Genomic DNA, 21,279 nt, shown 5'->3' with positions numbered 1-21,279 from the left:
GCTGTGGCCTGCCAACTTTTCCCAAACAATATTTTCCATGTTTTTGTTTCTGTCTGTTGCTGCCTTTGGTGGTTGGGTTGCCTAACAAATTAATTTCATATTATGTTTGCTGCCGCTTCCTCCACCTCCTCCACACCTATTATCACTCTCCGCTCCCCCTATATGATGTAGTCCTGTATAACAGTTAATTTGGCTCCGGTTACATGTGAGAGTGTACGCATATGTGTCCGTCAAACCTCCTTCCCAACAATTTCCAATTGAAATTAATGTTTTATGGTTTCAGTAGAGACCACACACACACACACAGACAGACAGTCAGTCGTACCATAAAGAGAGATAGTTAGATACATAGATAGTCAAAGAAAGAGATGGTTAGATAGAGAAGTGATAGACGGAGAGCTGGAACAACAGCTGGAGGAAACGTTTTGTGCCTTCTTCTAATGCCAATTTGCTATTGAGTTTCCTGAAAGTGACAAAAGAAAATACCAATCCTCTTCTTTCGTTCTCCCTCTCTCTCCACCCTCTTCTATTCTCTGGCTCTTTGTCTCGCCTTTGGCCACGGCAAATTGGACATTCTTCTTCAAATTTCCTGTTTATGCTCCATAAAATCCATTGATGCGTTTAATATTGGCAACTTGGCCGTTCCGTCCGTCTGTCTGTCTGTCTGTCTGTCCTGTCCGTCCGTCTGCCTCTTTGATGGGGCGCTGCGCAAAGGAAGTTGCAGAGGAAGGAACAACGTGCCATGTACGTGGTCTGGGATTCAAATTGATTGTTGGGGTATGCACGGAGTTGAGGAAACGTCTGGCATTTGGATAGCTTCCACAGTTTTTTTCTCCATCAGCTTTTCCCTGTTTGAGTCATCGTCGATGGCTCACAGCTGTTGAATAATCGCATTTTTTCTTCCTTAAAATCTTTAAGTATCCAAAAAAGAGCAAAGCTCCAATCTTTGGAGCACTTATGACACCCGCAGTAGTTCAGATACATAATTTAAATATCAGACCTTGCTTCCATCGCTCTCACATTACGTGTCACATTGAAGCTTGACTCGGAACGCACAAGCGAATGATGCAAAAGAAAATTATCGTGAATTGTAAAAACCAACATACATGACGTGTGCATGATGCGGTACATATATAATTCTAGTTTGGATTGGATTTTAGATGCTGCACTTAAATTCAAAAAGGCTGCTGCCTCCAAACATTTTTTGAAACAAATTTTGGCACAGATTCGGCAGCTTCAAGTCTAACTCTGAGATTTTTCTATCCACTATCCACTAATTTGATGCATTTTTTTTATAATTATGCAATCACAAGTATGGTTTTGCAGTTCAAGGAAAGAGAGAGAGAGAGAGAAAGAGATAGAGAGAGAGGGGGATTTGCAAATGCAACATCATAATTATTTATTTTTAATTTGTTTCGCATATCAGTTCAAGTGGGCTCCGACCCGCCGTGAGTCTGTGATTATGCAACTTGTGTCTGTGTGGCAGGCACCTGGAAAATATGGCAGCAGCAGCAGCAGTGATGGCATCCCACGCATGCTGCATGCAGCATGCCCCAGGCCCCCGGCCGACTGGCGCCTGCCCACCACATTTGGTGCGGGTAAGGGGCGCTGTTAATTGAATTTTTCGCCTAACTATGTGAATAAACTTCGTGAATATAAAATAATAATAACAGATATCACAGCAGACATTCCAAAAACTGTGCTGGCAAACAGGTTCGGTTCTCTTTCGATCTGATCTGAAATTTATGTCAATTTCCGAAAGTGTTAATTGCTCTTGACGTGGATTTATGTGCGGCATTACTTGTGATCTGCTCTGCGGATAATGGACAGCCGTCTGTCTCTGCCACAAGTGCATACTTAGTGGGGCATTAGGGGGGTGAACACACACACATATGTATGCACATATGTATGTATATGCGGGGAAAAACACTCTAAAAAGCTTAGCTAACTGTAAATGCACATTTCTATTTGTACTTGTTTGAGGGAATGGAGGATATATGAGGGAGGGAGGGAGGCACAGGACCCCAGGGGTTGTTTGCTGATGAGAATTACATTTGGCTGATTTATGCTGGAATGAATATTCAAACTATTTATTATGACATTAAGTGGATGAAAATAGAATTTGATTTCGAAATGGTAATAAAATTCAAATGGGGAAAGTTTTTCCCAATTTATGATTTGGGTGAAAACAAATTTCAAATGATTTTCCTGGTATTTAATGCGTTTTTTTTATATTGCAGATCTATGGCGAAAGTAATTAAAAAAAAAACAATTTAATTTCCATAGATAATCGGAACAAACATTTACGTGATGCAGTTTAATATAATTTTATGATCCAAAGGCACGTATATTCCATCTAGGAATGCAATTAGTATATATCTTTAATTTCCATTCTTATTTTAAAATTCCCACGTGAACCATTAAACCATTTTTCAACGATAACTCACTTTAGTATCCCAAGGGTAAACGGAATTCACTTTTCCACATTATCATAGCCCACCCACTTTGGTGCAACTTTTTGTTCACTCACCTGCAAATGAGAGGAGAAAGAAAAATCCAATTAATGAATATTAAAAGTTATTAGTTTTTGTTCAACAAAAACAGAATAAGTTTGAAGGATACTATAATATGCACAGCAGACAAAGAAAAACGTATAATTTTATGGCCATTCTTTATTAGCTGGAACACCCACACACTTGTGTTGGGTGTGCCAGTTGGAGGGGGCGGGCTAAAAGCTAAAGGGGGAAAATACTGATAAGACTGAGCCCCAAATTTGTGCGCTTCGCTTGGCAACAAATTATGAAAATGAAAAATGCTGCATCAGAGCAGCGTAAATCATCTGATTTTGACACGCATTATTATTTATCGCCTGGGTCGCTCTCGAAAAAATAAAAACAAAAGGGGGAAAAACCGACATAACTTTTGACTGTCAAGCGCATATCAGGTGGCAATAAAGGGATAGGATAGATACTTACGAAAGAAAGATAATGGGAACAGTTAAGCTGCAGAAATGAATGTACCCTGGCAAAGGTAATTCGAATGTCTCCCCTAAGCCTTGAATGCAGAGAATGCCTTAAGTAGATCGTGAAGCAAAATCAATAGTATTATCATTTTTAATTGATTTTTTTCATATTTATTATTATTATTATTATTAATTAAGTTGCCAGGGCATCCAAAACTTTGTCTAACTTGAGCCCTTGTCTTGATATTCCTATGGTAATTTGTAGGTATCCTTGTCTTATAGTAAGAGAGAGAGTTGACAGCCTTAATGTTCTGTTGCGCACCGTATGGCAGCATAGTTTCAAGCACTCATCGTTTGCCCATTATGACTCATCCGCAAAGAGTAGAAATTCCATCATAGAAGTAGGAGCTGGAGCTGAAGCAGGAGCCAGAGTCACAGCAGGAACCGGAACAGGAGCTGGGAAAAAAACACTGAAAGCATTTGCCATTGCCATCTGACTTCTGCCCCGAGTTCCCTTTTTTTTCTGAGTTTTATGGCATTCTATTTTAGCTCTAGTACTCCCCACAGATCCCCCAGCCCGCTACCAAGCCCATCCTCCCAGAAAGCCCTCGACGTCTCGACGTTTGGCCCCGTCAAAACAACATTTCTGTGTTGGGAAAACCGCAAAGAGTCAAACAACCAGCGACAACGACAAACAGCCACTATGTAGATATACATATATATATATGTATGTATCTATGGATATATATGTATATGTGTGTATATATAATAAAGTGAAGCTGTTGAAAGCCGCGTTAGATGGGGGAGGATGAGAACGAGAATGAAAGAGAGGGTGCTTTGCGGCAGCAGGGGAGGCTGATGAGGAAAATTCTGTGTGTGTGCAAACGTCTGTTGCAAAATCGAAAAAATATTGTGCGTCCAAGGGGGCAGGGTGTAGGAATAATGGACTGGGCCAACACAACAGTCAGCTGAGCGAGCGAGTGCCCAGCCGTTCGAAGGGTGGATGGCTGGGGGAGGTTCGGAAAAATCGATAAATGCTTCGAATGGTATGAATTATGTGTCTGTGTCCCTGTGCCTCCCTTCCTCTTCCGAGGCTGCCTGCTGCCATGGATGTGTATCTTTGAGATTCAGCTTCGACTGCTGTGTGCCTGCTGACTGCCTGCCTGCAACGGGTTAAGTTCAAGTGGCAGCTCATTGCACTCCCAGCACGAGATAGTGAGAGGAACATTTTCGCATTTAATTTTTCACAGCAGTCGAGAGGCTCGGGCGCCCACACGCAGTCCGCTTGGATTTATCCGTTGTCCAGAGCGACTGGGGCTCTGCCCACACAGCCATGGACAGACGTGGACCACACCACTGGCCGCATTAGATACCAAGAGCCCAGGGACGGCGACCAGACCAGACCAGACCACGCCAGACGTCCCCCCCAAGTGCTGGAATGTTTTTGGCAAAACAACTCATATGCAAATATGTTACGAGTGCTCGTCTATCCTTCACTGGGGAAGGAGGAAAGGGGGAGCAGACAGGTCGCTCCAGGAGAGTGTTTGGAAGGTAGTAAATCAATGAATGAATGTTTTCGGCTATTCTGTGGCACAGACACTGTCTCTGCGTGTTTCCATTGTGTCATCAAATTCCCAAAACAACATTCACAGGACATCCCCCACATGTGCGGTACATATTTACTACAAACAAAATCTCAGTTGTGGGATTTTATTCCACACATACACACACACACACACACAACAAACGTAACAATTTTGTGAATTGTCAAAAGAGAAATACAAATTTAGTCTGCGGTTTAGCTACAATTTAGCATCAAATGGTTCTAAAGGTGTGCAAGGAAAGAAAACATTTTTCACAAAAAAATAAAAACATTATCGAACTATTTGGAATAGTGTTTCAAAACATTCATTAGTATTTTGTGCATATCCAAGTATCTCTTCTCTTTGTCAGCGTTAAAGTGTCAACAGAATCACAGTCACCCCCAAATTGTTTATTTACGTTGCAAAAAACAAACTAAAAATCGGAATTAAAATTGAAATGTCAGAGGAAAAGGCGAATCTTTCAAGACATTTTATGATTATCTCGTTTACTGAGGGGGAGGGTGAGAGATACTCAGAGAGAGAGAGAGAGAACAATTGGACCCATAACCTCCCCCCGGAGCTCCCACAGAAAAGCCAGCAATAAGAGGCAACTTTCATAAATAGAAAGCGCTTTTTGGATGCATTGCATATCCAATTGGTAGACGGAGGTGGAGGAGAGATATGCCTGAAATAGTACTTACGCGTATTGGGGAGAAGCAATAAATTCGTTATGCACACACACACACACAGATACACACACTCAGGCACTCATATGTTCATACATATTTATGACAGCACGCACAGAGCTCAAACTGCAGGTCGAGCCCCAAGCTGGATTCCAAAATTGACCCCCGAAAAAGTTATCTATAGATCGTCGACGTCGGTTGTTTTCCCCCTCTGCTCACACTGTCTCCCTCTCTCTCTCTGTATCTGTATCTGTATGCGTCTCTCTCTCCTTCTCTCTGTTGATAAATGAAAATTGAGTGCAACGTAAATGCGACGTCCGATCCGATTCGAGGTTTGAGTTGGTGATAAGGCAATCAATAAAGCAAACAACTCGAGGAGGTTTATTGAACCACCCTGCCCCTCCCCAGCCGACGTCTGGTCGAAATGCAATTAAGTGAATTTTCTTTCATTTATTTATTTTTTTGGTGCAGTCCGCTTAGATTTTTGTTTATTTCTTGCTTAATGGTGATTTATGTTGCATAGCCTCCCAGCACAGTCGCCTCCCCTCGCTCAGAAAGGGGCTTTTGGTGAATTGCCAGTCGAATGACTGGAATAAGTTTACTAATGAATCAGTTACAATCACATTTTGGATATGATAATGCGGTAAATATTTGCAAGCGACTAACGGAGAATCGTTTGAATTAGAGTCCTAAAGAGGAGAGAGAGGGTTGGGCGGCCCCAAAGACCGTAAACTTACCTGAGAGCAGGAGAATTGTGTGGTGGAGAGTGGGATGTATATACCATACATACACACACACACACGTCAGATTGGGTGTCAAGTTAAATATTTGTAAGAAAATATTTACCCAAGACAAATGCCACAAAGAGAGTGAGTGAGAGAGAGAGAGAGAGAGGGGATAGATGAAATTTGAAAGGGAATATTTGTGCGTGCAAACAAATGACAAACGTATGACTGACGATAATGATGAAGATGATGATGATGATGGTGGGATGGCTGTCCCTGAACTTGTATTCCATTCCTCCTCTATAGTTGATTCGAATTGAAATTCATTCTACATACGAGCGACCAACGATTCTGATCTCTATAAATGATTTGATTGACATCAATAATTGCGTGTGTACATACTCGTACATTTACATACGTATCTATGTAGATATATTCTAGGGCTACCGTTGGCAATCGGGTGAGGGGGAGCAGAGTTTGGAGGGGGGCGAAGAGTGTGGACAACGACAGTGTTTGCATAAAAAATAAACAGAGCTTTCCTGATTGACATTGAACGTTCCCAGAAGGTTCCGATCCGAAGCATAATTAAATGCATTTGCTTCGTCCCAAAATACCCTGTATTCTGGGTTCGAGATAGCTCCATTTGTAGGAACATTTTGGTTACGCTTATTCAGGACTATATATGAAGCTTGATATATTCGACATAACATTCTCCACACACCAACACAATTTAAATTGATTTAAATATACTTTCGGGATTTTCAAAAGCAATCTATCAATAATAGTTTTCCTATTGGTGGGTATTCAACAGTTCGTTTCCCCTCTTCTTATTGGTTTCTTTTTTTTTGGAGTCTCTGTTAGTCTTTTTTCAGATCTCGTCTCCATCAATCACGTTTTGGCAGGTCCACATGCTTTCTTTCAGTCTCACTCTTCCTCTCTCTTACGCTCTATCCCTATTCCTGTCTACGTGACTTCCGTCTTCTGGCTTGCCCATTTGTCCATGAGCTTCGGCATTCTTTCTCTCCACACTCCACTCTCCTCTCTGTGGGGGGCAATGGTGGCAACTCTTCTTCCCTTCGGTCTCCCTTCCTGCTGCTGTCATGTCAAACACTTTCTGCAAAAGTTCAAATAGAGAGGGTTCCCCCTCACCTAGCCACCGTCCGGGCAATTTCACGCTTGTCAGGATACTTAAAAACACCAACAACAACGACAAGAAAAAACACTACAAAAAAGGAGAAAAGAGTCTCCCCTCGTTATGTTCTTACCGCTACCTTTACTCAACTTTTACCGCTGCTATCGGCGACAGACGGCGTGCGAAATTTATGAACATCAGCAACAGCAGCAGAAAAGCTCATTTTGTGGAGAGTGGAAATCAACTTAGACGACACACAACGCAATGCAGGCAGGCAGGCAGGCAGAACTGCTGTCCTCCCTCACTCTCATCCATCATATCAGACGTAACAGCATAATTGGATGAATGTGAAGAGACCGACAGTTTTCCCAGTTAGTTTTCTAATTGTAAAATGATCTAAACGCCCACATACTCCCTCGAAACTATCAACGCAGTACGCAATCATCATCATCAAACATCATCATTGTTAGAATCCCTCTCTATTCCACCCCTCTCACAACACAACTGACATAATTTTATGCTCGACATTCAATTAGGAGAGTAGGTTCCGACCACTTGTTCTCTCTCCCCCTCTCTCTCTCTCTCTCTCTCTCTCTCTGTTTGTGTCTTCCGCCTACTCTGGCAAATGCAAATTGTGAGCAGACAACAGCAATTTGTGTCATTGCCAGCAGGCAGAAACGTGAGCCAAGAAAGGGAGAGGCTATGTGCTCTATGATGTGCTGTGCAAGAGAGATAGAGAGGAGAGACTTGTATTTTACCACCTCATTACAAGATTTGCATATTTGTCTCTCCGAGTGCTTGGATACCACCGAGCTCTGGAGCCTGCATTGTCTGACGATGGGGAGAAACAAAGCCAGTCAGGCAGCCAGGCAGCCAGGCAGGCAGGCAGCGAGCGTCAACAATGAAAACTCGACTCAAGGATAAAGCTAGACCTGAATATGGAAAGCCCCTGAGACCCATAAAGCCGCATCCATCCACTGCAGGCTCAAACATGACTTCCTGTGCCCGAGCGAGGCGGCAGAAGTCTCCTCTCCTCCAGAGTCAAGTGCTTGGCCACTTTCGAGCTGAATCTTCAAAGTGTCGGATGATTTGGCTGCCCATAAAGTTGGCAACCTAATGGCTCCCACCACCAACCAACCCAAGTGATCTGAACGCAGAGCTTCCCAACTGAAATCATCTCTGGCTGGTCGCATTTTAAGATACTTTATGGCAAATGGCAGATGGCTTCCCGCCCCAGATCCCCCCATGACAGACAGCTCAATTTGGAGACGCCACCCAGCTGTGGCTGCTTCGGTTGCCTCGACGGATAATTGCCATTAATCAGGCAACTCCACACATGGACACGGCGCGTCATAAGCCGCCACATCTAATCCCAGCGATTGCGATTGCCATTGCAATCATTTCCAGAAACACAACTGCGAACAGCAGCAAATGTTGGCCCCGCTTTGGGTTCAACATCACGATGAGAATCCCCGGGATGGGGTATGGGCCGGGGCTGGGCAGAGGGCCTGCCTGCACAAGTCTATGATATATGCAGCACTTAGTACCTACTTAGGTTGCGCGGACGCGGACAACAGTTGAGATAAGATCTGCTGCTGCTGCTGCTGCTGCTGCTGGAACACAGAGAGGACCAGAGCTGCTTGCGGTTGGGTCGGTCAGGGGCATGGCTTAAAGCTTGCATAGTGGGGCAAGAAGTAAAACAAGCTGAAGAAATATCTACAACTAAGAGACAGAATTCAAAGCCTTTACTTTATGGGTTGGGATGTGCTTCCATTTCTTAGAAAACTTACATATAATCCCCGTCTAAGCTTCTTACATAACATTCCCTAATATTCCCATTGCGGTTTTTTTCAATTATGAGATGAGTGCTAAATGCTAAAGTCATTAGGTAAGAGAAACGGGGAAGGGACCGTTCACCTGGTATTCGTATCCCATATTTGCAGAGCAATAAGCCTCGGCCATCCCACTGTGCAGCTAACCACAACCACAACCACAGGCAGCAACCACACGACCGACCGACCCGACTACCGTGGCTGCAGCCGCGTCGCGTCGCGGCTCGTAAGTGGTATAAAGTACGTGCATTTTGTAGATAATAATAAAATAATAGCAACGGACGGGCCTGCTCATTCAGCCATGGAGCCAAGACTCTTGGCGCTTGGATCAGATCGAATCCGATTGGATTGGATTGGATCGCATCGAGAGACGGAACGAAACGAAACGGAACAGAATGGATCGGAACAAAACGAAACCCGCGAGTTTCTCTGCATCTCTGGCCCATGTGCCCGTCGCGTCGTTAGTCTTGTGGCCTGTTGTAACAAATTACTTTTGGCTGGGGCCCCCGATCACCTCTGCCCCTGGAACCACCGTTCAGCGATCTTTCAGACATTGTCGTCGCCATTGTTGTTGTTGTTGTTGGTCTGTGGCAGTGGCTGGTCTGGTCTGGTCTGGCCGAAGCTTGGCTCGTTTTTCATGTTCTATTTTCTTTCTGTGGCAATTGCAGGCCGCCGCTAGATTAGCTCCGAAGATATGAACGTAAAGGAGGAGAGGTGAGCGGAGGGACGGGCAGCCGCTTTTCCGTCGCCAATCAAACGATCGATCTACTTTAAGGCAGTCATGGCCGCAGTTTATCTCGGGCACACTGCCCAGCATTTTGTTGACCGATAAGCCCCAACAGAATAGTAGGGGAACGCGGGCAATTATACGCCGGGGAGTAGTTGACTTGAGTGTGGATGGGGAGTCCAGTGTCCACTGTCCCGTGTCCAGTGGAGCTTGGAGCTACTTCTATTAGTGGAGGCCTGGCCAAAGCCAAGACCAACTTCATTTGCTTGCTAACCAAAGCCCAACGAGCGACTTTTTTTTTCAATTAATGTAGCCCATGGGCATACCGGGGGGAAACATGAAACCCGAAGAGCAACTTATGTAGCTGCGAAAATGCAACAAGAATAACTAAACGAAAGCGTTGAGGAAGGTTATAGTGGATGTTCCGACTAGATGATATCCCCTAGCCGGCTCAGAATTCAATTTAAACTAGCCAAGCTGCCACCACTTCCTGTATTCACTGTATTCCTAATCCTGAGAATCCTGAGAACTGAGTAGCCTACACGAGCCCAGCATACCCATGACATTCCGATTACCAAGGTAAAACAATGCAAAAACTTTTGTTTACTTTGTTGCTTGTTGTCTCTTGTCTCGCGCCTTGAGAGGAGGAGCTGAGCAGAGCAGAGCAGCACGCGGCACCCGGTACCCGGGACCCTGGCTTATCGCTCGCTCCACTGGGCTCAAAATAATTATGAAGCTCGTTTTCCTGGGGAATTTTCGTTGCTTGTTTTGTAATTGAGTTCTTTTTTTTATATTAACAGCAAAGGCGTGGCACTGGTGGCACTGGAAAGATCTTCAGGCCTAGAGCCTAGTGCCTCCTGGCTGGCACTTTGGCTAAATGACTGCATTTAAAAAACTGTTGCCGACTTCCGTTTCGTTCGCTCTCTCTCCCCTTTGTCTCCCTCTCTTTTGCACTGCTCTCGTTGCCCACTCCCTGACAGTGCGAGAGGTGATTAAGTGCGATTCGAGGCGTGGAGGCAGATAATTTCTGATATTTTATAGCTCCAGTATGGCGACAGAGGAGCTGGATGAGCCGGAGCTCCGGCTCTCGCCCCAAAGAGGTGTGAGATTTACGAACTGGAGTGTAGACAGGGGGGACAGGGAAGGAAACATTGCCATGGCATGTTTTCAACGGCACTTTAAGCCACTAAAGCACTCTCCACTACACTAACAGAAGAGCCAGAACGGGTAAATAAAGTACAGATAGAAAAAGAGAGACAGAGAGAGTCGTCTTGGGCCTGCAACTAGTTCATTGGGAATGTTCAACTGATTTACATTGTTCTGAGTCCTTCGCTTCGCATGTTACGCTTCAGGCAGATCAAACCCACACACATGACCCAATACCCTGCACGACGCCCCCGCAGAAGAGCAGAATGGACATTTCCTCTCCTTGAGAGCGAGGCCATCTCTTTGGAGACTCTCGCTCTCAGTTCTGCTTTGGCAGAAGGATCTATCTTAAGGTGGATATCGTTTCAACTGCAACTACACTTTGAGTTGGCTCTCCTTCCTCCCACTCCCGCTCTCTATTGTTGAGATCCTCTGTCTCTTTTTTCGCTTACTCTCTTTGCCCTCCCTGTGGCGCTCTCCTTGAAGTTTGTTGAACTTTGAGCATTTTTGGGCCTGCAGCCTCAGTTTTGGCCTGCTTGTTGTTGTTTTTTTTATTGTGGCCGTGGCAGTTGTGGCGGGTTCAAGTGAATTATTCATGTTGTCATGTCGAATTGGCAAAAGGAAGAAGCTTCGAACGAAATTCGAAATTGCATTCTGCCAGCACCGCAGCAGACAGCAGCAACTCACGCATCCAGCAGAGGTGGGAAAGAGATGACACTCGGGGGAGGTGGGGTGAAAGCTTGCGGGAATTTTTACTGTTCTTCTGCTGTTCTCTTTTATTTGTACTTTTTGGGTGCCTTCCCCCCAGCCCTACCCTGCACATTCTCGCCACATGACTTGCCTGAAAATACATACATATGTACATACATACATATGTAGATGATTCTCTCTGTTTTCTGTTTCTGTGGCTTTGGTTCTTTGCTAAATAAATTATAATAAAACAGAACTGATTGCAATTAAAACCAAACAGAGCACAGAGCATAGCTGGTTGGACTAACAGGACCCAACTTTTGTTTGTAGAACTTTTGCGGGACAAAAGTTTCCATTGTCTTGAAAGAACTCAAGTCAAAGGCCTGACTTTATGTACATACATAAATCTGTGGGAAGAAACGGAGGATGATGAAGGCCATCGTCCGTCGATAAGTGCCAGTCAAAGTGAGACATTGCCTATATCCCCAAGCAGTCGAAATCCTTTAGGGCTGCATTAGCATGTCAGTCATATTTCCAATCCCAAGAGACGAACCATTTCCGCTTGCACTGTCAACACTTCTGCGCCCCGTTCCTGTTCCAGCATTTGTCTCTGTGTCTTTATCGCCTGGGCCCTGCTGTCTCTTTCCCACACAACTCAGCTCAGCTCAGCTCATAATTGAAAGACTTTGCTTCGGACCGTAATTAGTCTGCATTCAACAGTAAAGAAGAGTGACCTCATTCCGAGTCCCTCAAACCACTCTCCCTCTCTGGCTATCCCTTTGTGGCACATTGCGACACATCGCCCTGGGCCCAGGGGCAAGAGAAGAAGAGCTACGACCATATGGAAATGTTTATTTTGACAAGCGCCCCTCGGAGGAACAAGAAAAGCGAACTGGGAGAAAATGGGCAAATGACAAAGGGGTGCGAAATTAGAATAACATGTCGCTCATGCTCATATATTGTGTCACGTAATGCGGAGGAAAAGAAACGGCAGGACACGAAACAATTGCCACAGTTGTTCCCACAGACCAGAGAAGACCAAAGCATACAAATATGACCAGAAAAGTGAAAATAAACCATAAGGAATGGGAACAGGACCTCAGCACGTGAGCTCATAGATTCCGCCCGTAGTTGTAGCTACCGGGTATGCTGGGATTCCTGTGATAAACAATGTCCCCGTTCTTCAGCTAAGGAAGCAACTCATTCAGAGGGTAACTCCCCGTCGAGTTGCAAACAGCTTGTGTGGGCTTTGTGTCACCTGCCTGTACTCGTACTTCTTTTTTTATGTCCTGCTGGCTCACACACCCATGTGGATATGTGAATTTTTTTAATTACCGCGCGACCGACCGCATAAACTTGGGTGGAAAAGCTTTTAATTAAATCTGGGGGAAAGTCCCTCGACTTATGACATGCCATGACCCAAATTGGTTCAAAAATTTCTTGCTTGCTTTTTTTTGTTTCCTGCCATTTGCATGGGGCATGCCCCATCATCTAATTTCTGTGTGTTCCTGGAGTTCCTTTGGAGCTGCTGGCATTGATAAACGCCAGTCCTGATAAGAGAGTCCTGCTCTGCTCCCTCTGCTAAGCAGTCGTCGTGCTTCGGCTTTAGGGGTGGCTTTTTTTCGGGCTTCACAGGCGGTCGGAGGTGGAGAGCAAAGGACATAAAATTTGTTTGCATTATTTGCGCATTTTGTGGGGATTTCCAGTTTCCCTCCCTCATTTCTGTTTTGTTTGCTTTTCCGCCAACTAAAATGCCTCAAATTCATAAAGGAAAATTGAAATATGATAAGCCCCTAAGCCAGAGCAGCAGCCTTCTATCAATCACTAAATTGTGCATTGTGCAGCTGCCAATGAATTCCACTTTTATAATCCCTGCCTGGACCCTATATCTGACCTGAAACTGTTGCAGGCCCTAATCCTAATTGATTTTTCGTTTACCTGTGCCTGGGCCTGTACCTAGGCCTGGGCCCAAGCACTTGTTGGTCGTTGCAACCTATTCCACTCTTTTGGCTAATGATAATGATTTCTGTGACCTGTTTGTAGGTACTCCATTTTGTGTGTTCTCTAATCTGAAATTTAAACTATTTTTCACTTGAACTTTTTGCAGCACAGAACCGACTAGGTTTCATTTTTTGTTGATCAAATGCAGTAAACTTTTTTAAAGTTCCAAGAATAAAATACTATTTACAATTCCTTATTCCCAGATTAGTTCCAGAAGTGGGAAAGGTATAAATATCCTGAATCTACCTGGCTGTCAAACTATTTCAAGTCCCTATAATTTCAATTATGTGCAACTTTTATTGGCATTGCTATCGAGACAATCCTATCATATTTAATTGAAATCTGAACACTTGATCGTAAATACTGTATCTGGAGTCCCTTTCTTTTAAGTGGAACCAAACAGCGGGCATTCATTTCTTGTAAACTATCCAAAACCGGGACTACTCTGAACTGTTAATTTTAGATTCTTCTGCTTTAAATTACAAACATACATAGCAATTAGCCTTTAGGCAACCCGTTTCTTATTTCTTGAAGTGCAGTGCCAGCATTTCATATTAATTGTATTTTTTTGATGTCGAGGCATTTCTTGTAGTGAGGTGTCAGCCAGTTTATCGCTTTCAAGGGAAGCTCATTAGGAATGTTTGAAATTCAAGCGCTCGCGAGGAGATAACTGCCTGACTGCCAGCCCCTCCCGTTAGGGGGTCCTTATCTATCGAAGAGCAATTATGGTGAATTACCCAAATGATTGCCAAAGGCTGTTCCGCATGTGGCTCGATCTGGGCCTGGCCAACTAGCTCACATGGCCCCACATGTGTACTCCCATGTAGATACGTTAATTGGGTGAGTCCGAAAAGCAGGCAAAGTGTACAATATTGCGGATTCTTATCAGGCTGCTGACACAACCCATTGAACTATGAGTAGTTTTTCCCCCGCCCACAATACATGGCTTCAAACACATCGACCAGACTTTCCGTCACCTCCATATAGACTGGATGGAATGGGGTACGTGTTATACTTTTACCAATAGAAAAAAAAACATGTGACATATTCCTACCTTGACTGCCAATTGAAGGCTGCAACAGCTGCAGCTGGATCAGGCATATACCCAGAACCCACGTTGATATCGTCGTGTGGGCCATTTTGATGAAATTGGTTGGTACTTTACGTGAGCGTTACGTTTACGCGGTTATTTGAGTGCCAGGGAATTTTGTTTACGATCTCGCAACGTTTTGCTGGCGCTGCATTTTCTGGCCGTTGGGGGTTTTACTTTGAATCTCTTCTAACTTCTCCTTCAATCCCTCTTTTTCCTTCACAAACACAGGGAAACAGGAGCGCACACACACGCTTACACAAACTCCCTCCACTTTTGTTGTGTATTCTTTGGCGATTCGTTCACTTTACTGGCATTTATTTTCCTTTTTTTCCTCAATCAAATTTACGTTTTACGTTTTATATTTGTTTTGCCGGCGTTTTTGCAGCATGCAACAACAAATAATTTCAGTGCTTTTTGTTGTTCCCCCGCATTTCTGTACAACAGCAACAACAACACGAAATACTACATCAACAAATTGCACACAACACACACACAACAGAGAGAGAGAGTAGTGTTGTCTCGCTCCAACTAGCACTTGAAGAGCGCGTCGCGTCGCCAATTGTAGCTGCAGTTTTCAAATCACATTTTTCGCGCTTTTCTGTATTAGATTTGCCGTATTTTCGCACTCATGGCTTAAAGTCTCCTTCGATTTATTTAATAATTAACACTTTCGTGGTTTATTCATTATCATTTTGCGGCCAATCAACGAAAATTTCTGAATTTCAGATAAAAATTCGACACGGAGGCGTTGTTTACGGTTCGCGTCGAAATTTTTGTTTGGACCATCGAGGGCACTATCGATGGTATCGATGTTTTGCTGCTATCCGCTACTATCGACGGTTTTGCGACTATCAGGATAGTATCGATTGTTTTTTTCAAGACATTCAACGTTGATATTCCTCATATTTAATATTCCGTTTAATATTACTAGCTAGTTGGCCCTCTCAGCCGTAAACAAATGATTTTGTCGTATTCCTCAATAAATTTTGTACAAGATTGGCAAGTTTTCAGAAGTTCTTTTTATTGGATTATTTACATAACAAGGTTCAAACAAAATCGACCAAAGCATAAAACGTAAATGTTGACTAAGTGTTGCTGGCCAACCAAGTTTCTTCTATGCGTATGGACTTTTGTATACATTATTTCTTTTAATTAATGTTAAATGTTTTGTTCCAAGCTCCATTGAAACATTATTTATGATTTGGTCCTAGATTGGCATATGTTTGTGTCTTATATATACATTTATCCCGGTTCTGATACCTATTATTGGAACCCGGGAGCTGCAAAATTTCGTTAATATCTTTAAAACAGAGACTGAGTAGTTTTTGCATTAATTGGAGCCTGAAATTACAAACAGTATCTCAAGTCCATAATATCCATTTTCCCAAGGTATGCAGTTTGTTGCTCATTCCGTGCCAAAGTTGCAGAACAGTGCTTTTGAAACGCTCTCCGGACTCATTTCTGCGTTTAAATTGTGAGCCACTATCGATGGTATGGATGTTTTGCTGCTATCCGCTACTATCGACGGTTTTGCGACTATCATGATAGTATCGAGCTACAGTCGTTGCGCTTTTGATATGTTTGGATTGGCTATAAAATACGAAGACAAATTTGTAAACAAATCGACAGGTGGCATCTAATTTTTACAATGGACAAGTTCCTAAAACCTTTCAATGGTTTTTTAATAATTATTTGAGCCCGATAATATAACGATAGTATCGATTGTTTTTTCAAAACATTCAACGTTGATATTCCTTCAATTTGAAATTCCGTTTAATATTACTAGCTAGTTAGGTATGTTCCCCACTGAACACATAATTTTATCCGGTTAATGAATCAATTTTCTACAAGACAATCCATTTATTGGATTGTTCATAAAAAAAGGTTTAAACAAATAAGGCAAAGCCAGACGCAAGTTGAAAATACCAAAAATGCGTTAACATAGCGGAAATTCAAATGCTGACAGTTGTCAGCTGTTGAGTTAACAGTTTTGATAAGTGTATATCTTTACTTATTTAAATTTTTAAGTTTGTTTTGGGGGTTTTAATTCGTATTTGTGTGGATATCCTATTAGTGTAGTGGTGAAAAAATGTTGGATTGCCGTTACCTCTTTCCAGAAGCCACACAGCAGAAAGTAGTAGTTAATTTTCATAGCGGTATAAAAGATCTCAAATTTTAAGCAGAAGCTGCAATCCATTTCCTTTGCTTTCTTAAACTATCTTCCATAAACTAAATATGGAAATTATAATTTCACTCTGTTAAATGTTAAATTTTAATGCAATAAAAAATCTTACCAGAGTCGACAAATTGATAATGAGATGACGATGGGTTGGAGGGGAGGTGTGGCAGTGAAATGATAAATTTCACATTAAATGCCAACCGCTTAAAAGAAACGGCCATAAAAATAAACGATATGGTGGGGCAATCAGCCAGACCCCAAGACAGTGCATTGATGATGGAGGGGGAGATGTAAAAGTAAAATAAAATAATATTCTCCCTCGGCGGCCCGAATGGAATGGACTTCATTAGCGTCCTTCCGGGAAGTGGGTCAAGTTTCTCGTGGATTTATCAAATTACCCAAGTCCCAGAGATTTTCGTTGGTGTGCCTTGCTAATTGCAGGTTTTTCGAAATGACTCTCGGCAACAGGGGGAGGCAGCCGCAGAGACCATGAAGAAGGGTGGATGGGATATTTCCCTGCCAAAACGAAACTGCAAATTTTCAGTTTTAATTAATACCAGTTCGCCTGTCAGTTTGTTTCGGTCTCTGTCTCTGTCTCTCTCTGTCTGTCTGTCTCCCTGGATTTGTTTCGTTAGTTTGCGGCGACAGAAGGAGCAACTTCCGTGCGGCTTAAAACGCCCACAAACCGGCAGCGTTGTGGAGGGGTGTACGCGGTGGATCCAAAGCTTTTACGCGCTGACATGAAACTTGAATTAAAATTGTGAGAGATGAGATTTATTATGTGCACAGCGTAAATAAGTGGGACTCCATATCAAATATATTGTTTGCCCCGAAAGACCCCCAAAATTATTGCTAACTAAGAAACTCATAAGCTTCATTATATTAAGGCATATTAAATACTTAAGCAACAACTTTCTTTCACTTGAAAATCAATCCAAAACCGCACCACTTCCAAGCGCCGAGCTTAATTGCAACCGACAGGAACCGCAGAGCCGGCACAGGCAGCAGATTGAGTTGCAAGCTGCAATGCAACAACAAGAACACGCTCAATGACAGCGACAACACAACCCAACCACTGCAGCAGCAGCAGCAGCAGCAGCAGCAGCAGCAGCGAGATTTCAATTGAGTTAGCGGCGGCAAGGCAAGGAAAGGCAAGGCCGATGCAAGACAGCAATATGAATCTTTATATGCAGATGGGTACCATACATACATAGGTATGTATATGTATGCTGTACATGTGTATGTTTGTATTTCTCTTATTGCACATAAATCAAAATCAACTTGTAAATTTAATATGTCGCCGTGTTTTTATACCCGTACTCAAAAAGAGTTAAGGGGTATATTGTGTTTGTGGTAAAATTGGATGTGTGCAACGCAGAGAAGGAATCGTTTCCGACCCCATAAATTATATATATTCTTGATCAGCATCAAGAGCCGAATCGATATAGCCATGTCCGTCTGTTCGTCTTGATGAGCGCCTAGATCTCAGTGACTATAAGAGCTAGAGAAACCAAATTTGGTTTCCAGACTCATGTGATATCACACTGCTACAAGTGTATTTCAAAATTTAGCTTCGCCCCCACAAAGGACGAAAATCTGTGGCAGCCACTGGCCATCCTCTCCACTCATTTACTGCGTCTTGGTCTCAGTTTTTTGCGGATAGTTTGGACACCTTTTCGCTGGACGCTTTAGTAATCGGCTCTTTCGGAGCTGGCATTTGTTCTCCTACGCCCAACTTTGTGGGCAGGGCATCGGGGGCATTCATGATGCCATAGGGTCGCAAATGGTAAATCAGATAGTCCAGGACATACATTTCATTTGGCGAGACATAGTGAAAGGATATGGCATTGTCCGAACAGCAATCCAAGCCCTAAAAGAGTGGAAACACATTAGGAATCTATCGACATTTGAATGGGGTTCAGAAACCAGCCTCATCGGTCTTGTAGAAGATATACTGCCAGTACCAGAACTTCTTATCCGTGTGGTCTGGTATCAAATGGTCCTCTGGCATGAAAGGAAAGAACCGTCCCCGTCCATTGGTATCGCGGGAGTCTCCTGCCAGCACCTTGACATTCTCCAGGCACATGCCCATCTCAACATCCTCAGCACCGGTGTTCTCCTGCTTGCACAATTTCGGATCGGGCAGGGCCTCCTCAACGAAGCGACGCACAGCCTCGCGACTGAGGACGTAGCCAGCGCCACCGGACATGTACCCCTGCTTTACGTACGGCTTGAACTTGCAACCAAAATAGACAGGGGTCTCGGGGTTGTACGGATACAGCATATAGCGCATATTCTCCACTATCGTGTAGGTGTCGTCGTCGGCCTTTAGGAACCAATCGGCGTCATTTATGTGGTGCTCATAGATGTACTTGTATGCCTCCTTTGTCTTGCCCCACAGATTGTTCCGTCCCTCGCCTATGGGCAGAGCCACAGCATCCAGCTCCTCATCCTTGGCGGAGCTCATGAAGATCAGCTTGTTGCAGCGTTTCCCCCACGTGCGCTTTACGTGACGCGCCTTCTTCTGGTGGTTATCCGGATTGGTCATGATCCAGCACAGCACCCGCACCTCGCTGTACAGCTTCTCCGCAATGGTGGCATTCTCATGAGCATGCTCATGGGTTCCCACATCCTGCTCATGGGCATCATTGACATCGCTATGCCGGTGGCCATCGTAGGGCATAAGTCCGCCACGTTCCGGCGTGGAGTACACAAAGAGCTCGGCCAGGCAGAAGCCCACGATGAGGCCCACAATCAGCGAGACAAAAGATCGTTTATTTGAAAGTCCTGTGGTAAAAATGAAAGCTTAGTTATGGATAACAAAATCAAAGTTAAGTAATTTCTCACCTTCATTTAGTATGGATCGTCCTAGCAGACTATTGGCAGTCATTTGGCTTTAATTTGGGATTCTGTTCGGGGAAAGGATTTCGAATTGGATGGGATCTCTTGCTAATCCACTCTTGGGGGACTATCTTCTTTGGTTGAGCTATATTCACTTTGGTTTTATCTTACATCTTCTGCAATACAAGATCTGCTTTATAGAAACATTTGTACATAGATCGAAGCCCAAAGAACTCTAGGGTGGGGGGGAACATCTGCACTCGTCTGTCGCCCATTAACAAGTGTCAATTATCTGAATATTGTGATGGTTGTGGCTCGTTTCGGTTTTCCATCCTTCTGAAACTGTGCTAATATCATATCAAGACTTGACAAATGCTTGAAGAATCGCTCATTGCATTCCCGCGTCTGCCTGCTGCTGCTCTGCTACAGCTTGTTAAATATTTATTTAATAAAATATTTTTGTTATTTATATACCCGTACTCAAAAAGAGTTAAGGCGTATATTGTATTTGTGTTAAAAGTGGATGTGTGCAACGCAAAGAAGAAAACGTTTCCCACCCCATAAAGTATATATATTCTTGATCAGCGTCAATAGCCGAGTCGATATAGCCATGAAATTCCGTCCGTCCATCTGTCTGTCTGTCTGTCTGTCCGTCCGTCTGGATGAGCGCCTAGATCTCAGAGACTATAAGAGCAAGAGCAACCAAATTGTATTTCCAGACTCATGTAATATCACACTGCTACAAGTGTATTTCAAAATTTCGCCCCGCCCCCAGAAAGGACGAAAATCTGTGACAGACACAAATTTAAAGCTACGATAAAACTTAAAAGGCAGTATCGTAGAGAATGGCCATATCTACCAGATTTCCGAATCAGATTCGGATCATAATTATAGCCAGAATGAAGAAATTAATTTTCAGTTGCTTCCCCCGCCTACTTCAGCCAGAGACCCGCTACTCATTCTCTTTCTCGCTCGCAAACTCTGCCTCGATATGTATTTTTTTTTTTTTTAATTTTATGTAAATTATGTAAATTTTTTAAAATTCTACATAAATCATAAGCTCACAAATTTATATACTGACTGAGTACGGGTATAAAAGTAGAGTCGCGTCCCAAGAAGCGACTCACACGTTCCTTCTCGTTTTCTTTATTTTTTTTCCTGTGGCGCTTGCCAGAGATCCGCTCTGGCAATGATTTATGCTTATGTGTTATGAGCGCCAACGAATTGGCGACAAAAACAAAAGAGAGAATGGACTGCCATCTACTGCCTCGGCAATAAGATGCCCATTACAATAGTCCTTACCCCCATCGTTACCACATGGTACTCGACACGCACCAGAAAATTCTGGAAAAGAGAGTGGGAAAAAACATGTTCGAACTGTACTGTGGGACTGCTCCCAAATTCCCCAGCAGTTAAATAAATATCAAAAACACAGAATATCTGCGTGGCTTTCACTGGGGTTGTATGCAACATACTCCATAACGCTACGTGTAAGGGGTATGTAAATCCAATTGGAAATGCAGAAAGCCACAGCAACAAAAGTTTGAACAGAATCAGGGAGTTGAGCGCTGTATTGATGTGGGCAAATCGTGACTGTGGGATGGATGGCATGGCCTGGGGGCGGCTGGCTGGGAATGACAAACTAATTGATAGAGAGTGAGATGCCCGGACCGGCTGGAAAA

At 43.5% G+C, this 21,279-nt stretch overlaps 2 protein-coding genes across 2 annotated transcripts in view; both read right to left on the bottom strand.

The window, feature by feature from the left end:
• The window catches only part of LOC111080998 (neogenin), a 40,867-nt gene extending 26,051 nt beyond the window's left edge, over window positions 1-14,816 (bottom strand). Inside the window, 1 exon segment of the mRNA XM_022376901.2 lies at window positions 14,539-14,816. Within this exon segment, the coding sequence (XP_022232593.2) occupies window positions 14,539-14,623 (85 nt within the window). The 5' untranslated portion in view covers window positions 14,624-14,816.
• A 3,474-nt stretch (window positions 14,817-18,290) lies between these two features.
• Window positions 18,291-19,914, bottom strand: LOC111081000 (glycoprotein-N-acetylgalactosamine 3-beta-galactosyltransferase 1-like). Its single transcript, XM_022376906.2, has 3 exons — window positions 19,604-19,914; window positions 18,687-19,543; window positions 18,291-18,626 (listed from the first exon to the last, which is right to left on the bottom strand). Exons 1-3 carry the CDS (start codon window positions 19,644-19,646, stop codon window positions 18,402-18,404), a joined length of 1,125 nt encoding a protein of 374 aa, XP_022232598.2. The 5' UTR covers window positions 19,647-19,914; the 3' UTR covers window positions 18,291-18,401.
• Window positions 19,915-21,279: the final 1,365 nt, after the last annotated feature.

This window comes from Drosophila obscura, unplaced genomic scaffold, assembly GCF_018151105.1.
Source record: "Drosophila obscura isolate BZ-5 IFL unplaced genomic scaffold, ASM1815110v1 contig_25, whole genome shotgun sequence".
Classification (NCBI taxonomy): Eukaryota; Metazoa; Arthropoda; class Insecta; order Diptera; family Drosophilidae; genus Drosophila; species Drosophila obscura.
This window is presented reverse-complemented; position numbering and strand designations above follow the sequence as displayed.

Coding starts and splice junctions, on each gene's coding strand:
- LOC111081000 (XM_022376906.2), bottom strand. CDS start 19,646: ATGACTGCCAATAGTCTGCTAGGACGATCCATACTAAATGAAG. Junction 19,544..19,603: donor ACGATCCATACTAAATGAAG/GTGAGAAATTAC, acceptor TTTTTACCACAG/GACTTTCAAATAAACGATCT. Junction 18,627..18,686: donor TCTTCTACAAGACCGATGAG/GCTGGTTTCTGA, acceptor CCACTCTTTTAG/GGCTTGGATTGCTGTTCGGA.